This window comes from Lynx canadensis, chromosome B1, assembly GCF_007474595.2.
Source record: "Lynx canadensis isolate LIC74 chromosome B1, mLynCan4.pri.v2, whole genome shotgun sequence".
In the NCBI taxonomy this organism is placed as follows: Eukaryota; Metazoa; Chordata; class Mammalia; order Carnivora; family Felidae; genus Lynx; species Lynx canadensis.
The window spans coordinates 186,493,058-186,505,142 of NC_044306.2; the positions used below are offsets into that span (position 1 = coordinate 186,493,058).

At 39.1% G+C, this 12,085-nt stretch overlaps 1 protein-coding gene across 1 annotated transcript in view; it reads left to right on the forward strand.

Moving 5' to 3' along the window:
- DHX15 (DEAH-box helicase 15) overlaps positions 1–5,466 on the forward strand; it is a 63,310-nt gene extending 57,844 nt beyond the window's left edge. The window contains exons 12-14 of the mRNA XM_030314109.2: positions 486–676; positions 3,249–3,418; positions 4,889–5,466. Coding sequence (XP_030169969.1) covers positions 486–676; positions 3,249–3,418; positions 4,889–5,006 — 479 coding nt within the window. The 3' untranslated portion in view covers positions 5,007–5,466. The remainder of the gene's footprint in view (positions 1–485; positions 677–3,248; positions 3,419–4,888) is intronic.
- The last annotated feature ends 6,619 nt before the right edge of the window (positions 5,467–12,085 follow it).

The following is a 12,085-nucleotide window of genomic DNA, read 5'->3' on the forward strand; positions in this document are numbered from 1 at the left end:
CATGGGTTGCAGTGAAACTTCGAAACACTTCAGGTTTCACAGTAGTCACTTGAGTTCACTTTTATAACTTCTAAATTGTTTTTGGTAATCTTAATCTAAGGCTGTCTTTTCTTTGAAAATGAGAAAGACCTGGATGGCATTTTATCAAATTCCCTCAACTCAGTCTGTTAGACTGTATTAGAAACAACCAGGTGGATGTTCGTGGATAAAATAACTTCATTAAAAATAGTGTATTCAAAATCCGTTTATTCAAAGTCACAAAATCCGCTAGCCAGAAACCTTAGTGCTGTTTCTGATTTTGCACTTCACTACAGATTTTTGGGAAAGTTGATAAAATTTTGATTTGTTTTTAGCTCTGATGTGGGTAATTTTCCTTTTTGGATTACTTAGTTTACATTTAATAATGATTTGCCTTTTTAATTAGATAATATACCTATTTGGATGATTCATGTCCGCTTTCTTTCCCCCTCCCTCCAACTTTGTAGATCATGAATCGGTTCAGTGGTGTTATGACAACTTCATTAACTACAGGTCCCTGATGTCAGCAGATAATGTACGCCAGCAGCTGTCGAGAATTATGGACAGATTTAATTTGCCTCGTCGAAGTACTGACTTTACAAGCAGGGACTATTATATCAATATACGAAAAGCTTTGGTTACTGGGTATTTTATGCAGGTATGTGGATAATGCACGCATACATAATTAAATGTTTACATAATATTGTTTGCTTTAACAGCCCTTTGAATCTCCTTAAACACAAGGTAAAGAATGCCTCTGATTATTGATTTTATTTTTTATTTTTTATTTTTTTATTTTTTTAAAAAAAAATTTTTTTTTTCAACGTTTATTTATTTTTGAGACAGAGAGAGACAGAGCATGAACGGGGGGAGGGGCAGAGAGAGAGGGAGACACAGAGTCAGAAACAGGCTCCAGGCTCCGAGCCATCAGCCCAGAGCCTGACGCGGGGCTCGAACTCACGGACTGCGAGACCGTGACCTGGCTGAAGTCGGACGCTTAACCAACTGCGCCACCCAGGCGCCCCTGATTATTGATTTTAAATGTTATGTCCAGATTGTTGAATCAACTGATAATGCTAAGAAATTTTATGTGTCTAATGAGTAACAGATTAATTTGCTAAACAGCAAAGTCAGTAATCCAGTTACATAGAAATCAATTTGGAGTTAACTTTTTAATTACCCGTCTTTTTTTTTTTTTTTAATACCAGATAAGGTGCTAGCCATTTTCAGGTGGGATTAATGATTTCTTCAATGTAAATTTCAATTCTTGGCTTTTGATAAACATATTGAAAAGTTTCTGTGACTAGATCTTAACTGGGGATGTATAAACAATGCTGAAGTGAGGCATTTGTCTGTGTGCATCCAGAAGTACAGTTCACTTTCCTCTCTGTAGAAACTAAAGACTCTAAAAGTCAAATACTCAGACAGCTGTATTTGATTCACAATGCTGTGGAATGATTATTGGTATTTACAACTGAGACACGGGTGCTGGGAAAAGACAAAAATGTTATTTTAAGTGATAAGATGAAAAGTAATTTAAAACGTTTCATTTAGTGTGAAGTGTGATATATATAGTGGGGACTCTACTAACTGAAGTACAGCTTGTCAGGTAAACATAGCGGACATTTATTTTAAGGGATTTAAAACAAATTATGTTTAAAAAAAACTCTGTGGTTGTAAAATTGAAAACAAATCAATCCATTACTTGGGATTGGATTGATTTTAATTATGTCTTCTATCTCCTGGTTGTTTTCTCATTCTCTGTTTTGGCTATGTCTATTAAGCAAGATGTGGCCTGCCTTAAGGCCAGATGAGCTGAATAAATAGAACAGACCCAAATGCGCAAAATCAAAATAAGAATTGATTGGTGCATAGTCTGTAGTTGAAATCATAGTGACAGTAAGAACTTTTATTGTGACATCTTCCAAGATTGCGTGCTTATTAGAGTTAGGAAAATAATAGAGCTAGGTCTGAGAATTCATTCTTCAGACTCTTTATTCTTCATATTTAATAGGTACTAGGATACAGTGGCTTCTTTTTGACATGTTCTTAGATTTGCTTCTAATTCAGAAAAGATTGGCAAAGCCATATTCAAGCATAATGGGTTTCTAATTCTCTCAGGATTAAACTTTGTTAGAAACAGGGCATGCAATATAGTACCTGGCACCTAGCAGGTGCTTAGTAAATACTTAGTGAAGGAAATGGAGTTCATTTTCTGTTATTTATTCAAAGTTATTCACGTCAATTATTCACACATTCTTCATATTACTGTAGGTCTAGAATTTTAAAGGGTGTATCGTCTTCTGTTTCAGTGTTTGTTAATTAGTTATTACATAAGTGCCACCAATCAATATGTTTGATTATAGAGAGAACTACAGGAAGGAATTACGTGCACCTTCCCCCCTCCATTCTTTTTCTTTTCTTTCTCTTCTCTTCTCTTCTCTTCTCTTCTCTTCTCTTCTCTTCTCTTCTCTTCTCTTCTCTTCTCCCCTCCCCTCCCCTCCCTCCCCTCCCCTCCCCTCCCCTCCCCTCTTCTCCCCTCCCCTCCCGTCCCCTCCCCTCCCCTCCCCTCCCCTCCCCTCCCCTCCCCTCTTTGTAGACTACCTTTTGCTTTTCACTCCTTTTTGCTTTCTTTGTCTCTTAATTGTGAATCTTCTAGTAATTGTTCATCTAATACATAGTTGTTACCTGGCACTAAAGAACCCTTTCTAGTCCTTCTAAAGCAGGAAGGACCAGGTAGTATATATATGAGGCTCTGTGGGCCCATGAGGTCACTGTTCACCTGCTCAGCTCTGTCTGCCCTTGCAGTGCAAAAGCAGCCATGGGCAAATGAGTGTCCTTGGGTTCCAACCAGACTGTACTTATGGACCCTGAAATTCAAATTACATAATTTTTACTTGTAATACAAGTACATAATTTACATAATGCAAATTACATAATTTTTACTTTTTAATTTTACATATCTCCTTACCCAACCCCCAATTATTTAAAGATGTATGAACCATTTTTGGCCAATAGGCCTTACAGATGTAGGCGGTGAGTTGGATTTGGCCTGCAGTAGTTTGCTGTTCCCTGCTTTTATCAGGCAGTGATAAAATAACTGTAGCCATTGAATTAAAAGCAAAAGATGAGGCCTGCTTGTTCCTAATCCTATAGGTAGCTTTTCACATGTTTGTTTTGTAACTGGCACATCAGAAGCATTGTATTAACTTACTGGGTTTTGGTTTCAGGTGGCACATTTAGAACGAACAGGGCATTACTTAACTGTGAAGGATAACCAGGTGGTTCAGTTGCATCCCTCTACTGTTCTTGACCACAAGCCTGAATGGGTGCTTTACAATGAGTTTGTTCTCACAACAAAGAATTACATCCGGACGTGTACGGATATCAAGCCAGAATGGTAAGCGACACCCTTTGTCCTAACAGAGTTTGTTAGTATTTTGCTCAGAATGCAGTCTGACTTCGTTGGCAGCAGTCTTGTCCTTCCTTTGATTCCGAGGAACTTGATGGTCTCATCAGCTCAGGATGTGTGCTCCATGTTTAGGTATGGGGCTTTCACCGAATGGTATGGTTGATCTCTCTCTTGTGATTTTGCTTTCCTAAGATGACAGAGGGATTGTTGGTATGGGTGTGGGCGGGATTTGCAGCCAAATACAAAATTACAGCTGACTAGCATCAAGGGTCTTTGGAGTCCTTCTCTTGCTGTTGTGATCGACTCAAGTCTCCTGGTACTGTCCTAGATATCAGTCAGTCTTTGTATTTTCTCTGTTCCATTATCATTAGCTCTGAATTATTGATGATTTATATGTTGATACTTTGGAAAGAGTTAAGTAAGCCTAAAAACCACACATCTCGTTGTATCTTAGCATATTTGATTTGCAATTTGTTATTGGAACTGATTGCCATCATTTTTTAAAGTTTTTTTTTTTTTAATGTTTATTTATTTTTGAGAGACAGAGACAGACAGAGTGCAAGCAGGGGAGGAGCAGAGAGAGGGGGAGACAGAATCCAAAGCAGGCTCCAGGCTCTGAGCTGTGAGCACGGAGCCCGATGCGGGGCTCGAACTCACAAACCGCGAAATCATGACCTGAGCCGAAGTTGGACACTTAACTGACTGAGCCACCCAGGCGCCCCTGATTGTCGTCATTTTAAGCAAAATTACCACCCTTCCCCTTTTGTGTGTTTGGCTTTTTGTTTTGGTTAGTTGGTTGGTCGGTTTGCCAGAATCCATTCTATAACTTAAGATAGGAGACGTCAGCTGGGAATGGTGGGACTGAAAACACTTCTTTTAGTTGATGACACTTGCTGTGAGCCTGCTTTCTTTCCTACACAGATTTATTATGACTTCTGACACTTGTGTAGGACATTACCATTTTATCTTAAAGGCTTTGTTGAGAAAAAATTGTATGGCCAAACATTAAAAAAGATGCAGTCAAGGGAATGCTTTGGGGTATGGAGCTATATTTATAGTTATTAAACTTTGAGAAGATCCAATCATTTGAATACCAAGATATTTCTCCTACAGAGCCTGTGTTACTCTAACCTTGGAGAGGTTGGTCAAAACGGTGTTCTAAAGTGAAGAGATTAGTGGCCTAATTTTCATATCTTTGTATTAATGTAAAGAAAGGTTTTTAAAAGATTTTATCTCCAGGTTTTTTTTTTTTTTTTAAAGTCTGTGGAAAGTCCAACATGCTAACTAAAATAAGGCATTTCTAAAAGTGGTGTTAGGCATTTGTAATTTTAATGTTGATTTGGGTTTGTAGATTTGCCTTTGTTCATCATTATATTAATGAGTAATTCCTATCCTACTAGCAACTCCAGTACTTTCATTAAATGTTAATTTGGTAATTTTTCCCCCCCTTCCGGACAGGTTGGTGAAAATTGCCCCTCAATATTATGACATGAGCAATTTCCCACAGTGTGAAGCAAAGAGACAGTTGGACCGCATCATTGCCAAACTTCAATCCAAGGAATATTCACAGTACTGAATTCAGTGCTTAGAACTGAAGTTATTCAGAGGACAGCTTTAAAAGATGAATGAACTCAAAAGTTCAAGTTGTGCTCTTCACGTTGGTTCAATAATGGCCTTTATTTGAAAGCTTTTTAATTTTTCTTTACAGTAAATATTCCATTCTGATTTCATAAATTAAACATTTATGCCTCCCTTTTGTGTTGACACTGTAGCTCATACTGGAAAAGTCGATCAATGTTTTGCAGTTTATTGAAAGTAGTTCTATATATAACAATGTTATAAGCATTTCTTTAGAAATGGTTGAAAATGCTTCTAAAATGTGATTATCGACCATGGTATGCATGATCGTTGTAATTGTTGACATTCCTTTTAGAAGTTGTGAAATGTTACAACTTGTGCTTATGTAGACACAATCTTCTGTCTCAGTACAGAGGCACTGACTTCAATAAAGTCTATTTATACTAATTTCAGCCAAAGCACTTTGATATCTTTGTTCTAGTCTCTTTATGGCTTCTTCTCAAGCATGGGGCTATTTTTTTAAATTGTAAGTATACCATGATTACATACTTAGCATCGTTCCACAACCTTTCCTACTTCCGTAGATAAAGTAGTCATTAAAGCAGTATTTTCAAGAACATAGTGTGGCACTTTGTTAGGTTAATCAGGGTGTGATCTAATGGGATAAAAGTATATGGTTTTCATTCACAAGGCAGAGTAATGAATAGCTTTCTCTGGTCTTAAAGTTTATTTCATAAGGCTGATTTTGCACCACATTTTTAGTAGATCTTTTCTATACAAGAGAAACACCCTAGCTTCTGAAACCAACATGTATTTGTATTAAGTAGATAGTAGGGAGTGATGTTATATTACAGATCTTAGTCCATTTTACTAGAATCTCGGCGTTGGATAGTTTATGCAGTCTACAAAGTAATTAGTGTGTTAAAATGTGAATTTGACTTTCCATTTCCTGTGACAGGCAGTAGACAAGTTAAAAACACCTTTTTAACAGCAAATGAGGTGTTTGGTGTGACCCATCAAAGGGCCTGTGATAAATCACTTCCTTTCACTTAAAGATTAAATACTGTACTCATTAATGTCTGGACTCCCGTCTTCTCTTCCTCCCTCTCTTTTACAAATATTTAAATGTTAAAGGGAATTTATAGGTGTGTGTAGTTGGAATTTAAATGTACTTTGAAGCATACATCTTAACGCAGTTTAAGGGAGTTAATTGGGCAGATTAGAATTTTTCAGGCTGTATACTTTTTACTGTATAGGTAGCTGTTCTTAAACGATGCTGGTGGCTTAGAAGAGTTCAGATGCTTCTGGAAATGCCTCATGTTCTTTTCATGGAATAATTTACATGCTGAGAATGATATTTTAGGTTACCCTTAACAATTTATTCTGCTTTAAGTATTGGCAACATTATCTGCTAGAATTTTTTTTATTTTTATTTTATTTTTTTTTTAGCTTATGTTAAGAAAATCTAGGCACTTAGATTTGTTTCCCCTAAACCGGCACCTTTTGCCAAAGTATTATGTTGCATTTTTTTTCAGTTGCATCTTCTTATAATGTGGCCATCTATCTAGTTTTAAATAGATGTCAGTGTCGCGTATGTATTGTTTAATCTTGTGCTTTTTAAAATCCTAAATGAGACCATTAAGTTTTCTTAACGAGAAACTTAAGTTGCCATGCTGATGTAAAGAATGCAGGTTGGCATTTGGCAGAGTTTCTAGGAACAGCCGTGCTCTTTACATCTTGGTAAGTGATGAGTGTGCACTGGGAGTGGCTGTGTGGAAACGGTAGCGCGAGCTGAGCTCTTTTTTATTCTGCCCTCATGCCGACCCCAGCTGTTCAGTTTTGCAAGCCCGGCCACATCTGACCAAAGCTGTGAGTCTTAAGCACTGATGTTATTCACAAAGGTGTGGCTCTTAAAATTGGTGTCCTTTAACCCATTTATTATAGGCTTGCCACTTGGATACAAACATGGTTACAATTTCCCTTGTTTACCTAGGTGGTTACAACTATCAAATGAATCCCCTCAGTGGTGTGGAACAAGAAAATTAAATGTAAAACGCTGTCCCTAATACTCCGAAAATCTTTCTTGAGGATCTTTTTTTCTTGAAGAAATCTTGCCTCAAAATAGTGGAGCTGCTTTTTGTTGTGAATGTAGCATAAGAAAGGAAGGCCATCAGCAAGTAGAAATTGGGCAACAAGTTGAGGAAATGAACTCAACGTTGGGGAATAGGACAAAATATACCCCTCCAGTCACACAACTTAGCCAGAACCCCACAAAACAGAAAGCATATGACTTAGTCCTAGGATTTGAGGCTTGTAAGGTAACACAAACACCTTCAGATTCTCTTGTGCATAATTTTGATGGCTATCTCCTGTGTTCAGATACTTTAAAGAAAACCATTACTTTCGAAGACATCTTAATAGTTTGCTAGAAATGCTGAGTTAAAATTTCTTTCTCCGTGACTAATTGTTTCTATTTCTTGCTTTTAGAGCAAAGTTAGTTAAATAAGGATGTTTGTTTTACTGCATGATGCTATTTAGATACTTAACTTTGTCTTCTTTCTTTACTCTGATTTAGGCTGAAGAGCCTGTTTTCCCCTCTTCAGTATGGTTGCTAGATAGTCCTGAATATTCCTGATTCTGCTAGGTATTCTTTGGATTGTAGTCAGTACTGTGGTCTCAACTGGGCAGTAGCCAGTACTGTGGTCTCGACTGGAACTTGTGTTTCTCAGGGGACCAGACATGACATCATTTCTGTTAATGCAGCTGAGGATCACATTAACCGTTCAAACATCCGCAGCATACTTTTGGTTCATATTAATCTTACCGTAAATTTAAGGTCTCTAATTTTTATGTGATAGTTTGGCATGTGGCTCAGGGCCAAGAAAAGACCCTCACAGACCGTGGGCATTGATAATCTTCAGAGACCTCACCATCTATTGAACTTAGAAATAAAGTTGACAGATTTGGTATGTACCTATTTAAGCAATGATTTGAATTTTAAAACTTCTTTTTATCCTAGAGAAAGCGGGGGGGGGGCAGTTGTGTTCTTAGGTATTGATAGTGATGCGCCAGTCCTGTACCGATGGGTGAGATGGCCCCGTAGAGAACCATTGTGCGGGTGGTCAAGTAGTTTATCTTGCATTGAGAACATGCTGCTGCAGTGACTTCTGATTCCTTCTCTTGGAGCACACTGGCTAGATTATGGACACTGGTTTGCTTGACCGAATTCTCTAACTTGGACTCGGCAATTGCTCATTTCTAGAGTATTTGAACCAAAGTTAGCAAAAGCAGTTCTCTGTCACCACCTCTGTTACCAGTTGCGTGCTAAATGTAGCCCAACCTGGGAGTTCTTAGGTTTGGCCAATTTTCTTACATTTTTGATTTATATGTGGGCTTATTTTTATTCTCTCTTAAAAGATGCTGTTTTTTGTGGGGCCTTCATTTGTAATTATAGTAGGTTGTAGTAAATGGAATGTGATGGAGAACTCAAGTCATAAACTTGGCAAAGCCACATTTAAATAACTTGGGGTGTTTTTGTTTGTTCTTATTTTTGTTCTTTCACATTCTCCCTGATATCAGCGATTTCATTTCATTAGTAGTATTCCTTCATAGGATTTCTCTAGAAATTACTTAGTGGTACTGATGGTTGTTCATTTTATTAAGCACCAGCTCTTAAAGGCATTGTGTGGGATTATAAAGAGTAGATTCATAATTCAGAGATCATCTCAAATTATGGTCTAGTTAAAAAATGTGCGAAGGTCTGAATATAAAGCATGGTATAATGACTGTGATAAGACGGATCAAAGAGCTATAGGTATCAGGAAGGATGGGTTATAATTAAGCAAGTGTTGTCACAAAATCCCTGATGGTATTTCAAACAAAACTGGAAATAACAAAATGATGGGTGAAATCTTCCTTTTAGAAATCTGTAAATTTTTCTTCTTAACACTTAAAGCTGGATTCTGGGCAGCCACTTGCAACTTCTGGGTTAAGGAATTGGGAAATTTTGTGGAGGAGTTTTAGTTGGACCTCACATATTAGGCTTTCAATCAGCACAGAGGATTTCTTAGATGATTAACAGGATTTCAGGCCAAGAGTCTGAAATAGTTCAGACCGTTTTTAAAGTTACGCTTTAACTGATGCATAGTTTACTCAAATGATCCCCCCTTTTTAGGTCTTCAGTGTTAAGTGTGAACAGTTTATGCAGTTGTGTGATCATCACCACAGTCTATACAGCATTTTCATCAACCAAGAGGGCTTCCTTTCCCCTGTTCTTTGTAGCAGATCCTCTTGCCCCACTCCCCAGTGCTCTGCAACCACTTAACTTTGTCCTTCTGTTTTTGCCTTTTCCAGAATGTCAGAAATGGGATGGTACTTACTGTATGCGGTTTTGTATCTGGTTTCTTTCATTACTTTTAAGATTCATCCATACTGCACGTATCAGTGCATTCCTGTTGATTGCTGGATAATGGTCCATTATGTATGTACCATATTTGTTCATGCATTTATTAGTTGCTAGGAAGTTGGGTTATTTCCAGCTTTTGGCTATTGTGAGTAAAACTGCATGCGGACCTTTGTATGGATATGGGTTTTTATTTCTCTTGGGTTGTAGGATACGTGCATGTTGGATTTTAGGAGAAGGTGCCAACTAGTTTTTCAAAGTACTGTACCTTTTTGCTGTCCCACCAGCAATGTACAAGTGTTTTAGTTGCCCTGCAGCTCACCAAAATCTGGTAGTTACCCATTTTTGTTTTCTGTTTGCCATTGTAGTAGGTATATCTTAGTTCTTCATTGTGGTTTCAGTTTACATTTCGCGAATGACTAATACTTAGCGGTGTCAAGCATCTTTTCTTGTGCCCGTTTGCCATTCATATCTCCTCTTTGGTGAAGTGACTGGTCGCATCCTTCACTGTTTTTAAAATGAGTTTTATCGTGGAGTTTAAGAGTCCTGTGTATTCTGGATCTAAGTTCTTACTGAGATACACGTTTTGCAAATGTCCCCGTCTGCTGGCTTTCATTTTCTTAAGAATCTTTGTAAAAACAGAACTTTTAAATACTGTGTAAGTCCAATTTATCCTTCCTTAATTCCTTTAATGGTTTGTACCTTTGGTGTTCAGGGCCAGTTTTGATGGTCTCTTAAAGGGACAGCAAGGAGCGTAGTTTGGCTGGAGCATGTTCTCTAAACTGTTAGAGAAACGGTTAAAGAAGACTATTTAGGTGATACAGAAAAACACTTCATAAGGTAAACCATCTCCTTTTAGAGAGCTGCAAAACAGGGCAGAAGGCAAGAAGCTTTTACAGGATAAAGAACAAGGGAAGACAAGTAGAAAATGTCTGATCGTCAGCCACGTAGACAACCTTGTTTGAGGTGAGAAGGCCCAGAGTCGCCTTGACGTTTGGCATTCCTGGTCAAACCAAAATTAACCTGACTTGGTTTGCTGATGTGGCATTCTGGCCAGGAGTGGCTCCGTTTGGGTCCTAAAATTTATTTCAACGATACAGAGTAAGGACAGATGAGGTTGTGAAGGTAGGTTGGGGTTGAGTCACGGAGGGCTTTGGAGGCCAGGTTGGGAGTGGATCTGAGTTCAATAGAGAGGATAGAGTGTAGGAGGTGGGCATTGGCCGCCGCTCGAAAAAATACTATAACCTAAGTAGTGAGATTAAACTGAACAGAAGAGTAAGCGTGAAAGAGCAAGAGATAAAGTAGTGATACAAAGAAAAAATAGTGATTAAAGATCGCTGGTTTAGCGTGTGAGTGAACGAATGAGTGGCGTGCCGGTTGGGAATCCAGACTTGAGAGCGTTCTATGGAGATCCTAGCTGCCGCTAGAAGAAAAATGGCAGAAATTTACAGACAGAATCCTTCGAAAGGGAATGGGCGAGATGAAGGAGAGACGAAGAGAGAGAACGATTCTTGCAGCTTCGTGTTGCAGGAAGGTGGGATGGACGAGGGCTGTGCATGTTGAAGAAGGCCACCGGCTGTGGCAGTTTGGTCTTCAGCCACCTTACACAGGGATGAAGGTGGAGGCTGCAAGCAGGTAGCCAAGAGAGCCGGAGGCAGCCTGCCCATCTGTCTCACGTAGCCCTGATGGGGCATTTCGACCCAAAATATCCGTAGGTCTGGCCAGGACAGGCCTTCCTGATGTTTAAGCGTGGCACTTGAGGTAATCTGCTACTCTGGGGTTATGGCTGCCCCCTGTAGGTAGGTGCCTGTTCTGGTTTGCCAGACCCCCTTGCCTTCATTCACTCTGCCACCCCCCTGGCCTCTGTAGGCGATGTTGAGTGAGAGAGGGTTTTGAAGTGGAAAAAACTTGCAAAGGCTACTTTTTACAAGAAGTCGTATGGTTATGATTGAGATCAAGAGGAGGGATCCTGTTTTAGGGGCGCCTGGGTGGCTCAGTTTATTGAGCATCTGACTGATTTCGCTTCACATCATGATCTTTGGGTTTGTGGGTTTGAGCCCCGCTTCAGGCTCCATGCTTCAGTGCATTGCCTGCTTGAGATTCTCTGTCCCTCTCTCTGCCTCTGCCCTGTTCATCCACCTTAACATGTTTTGGGGGGAAATTTCAAATTAATGTCTCAGGAGAGAGTGGGGTTGAGTCCAAGCTTGGTTGCGTTCACCTTAGAAATGAGAAAATTTCCTTAGAAAGATTAGGATAAAGAAGGGACAGTTAAGGGACCTCAACTCAAATGGCCTCTTAGGGGGAGAGTGCAGGGATCAAGTTCAGGCCTGAGGGAGGGGAGTAATGTGTGAAGTTGACAATGGATTTCTTCTTTGGTTCCTCTTCTGTTGTCTTAGCCTGGGAATGGAAAAATCGGGAGAAGGCTGCCCAGCTTGATAGGGGTGCCTAGGCGTGAAGAAATGTGGTAAAATCTTTAAGATCTTGCCATTAAAAAGAATCATTGATGACAGCTGTCCCCATAAACTCATCTAGTATCTGTGAATTTTCCTCCTGCCTTGTGCTTCTCTGATGTTTGGTCAGTAGCATTGGTGAATACATTCAGTACACAGTAATGGTTGTGATGTCTTTGCTGAGAAGCCTCTTCATTTCAGCTCATAGATTCATTTTTTATATGA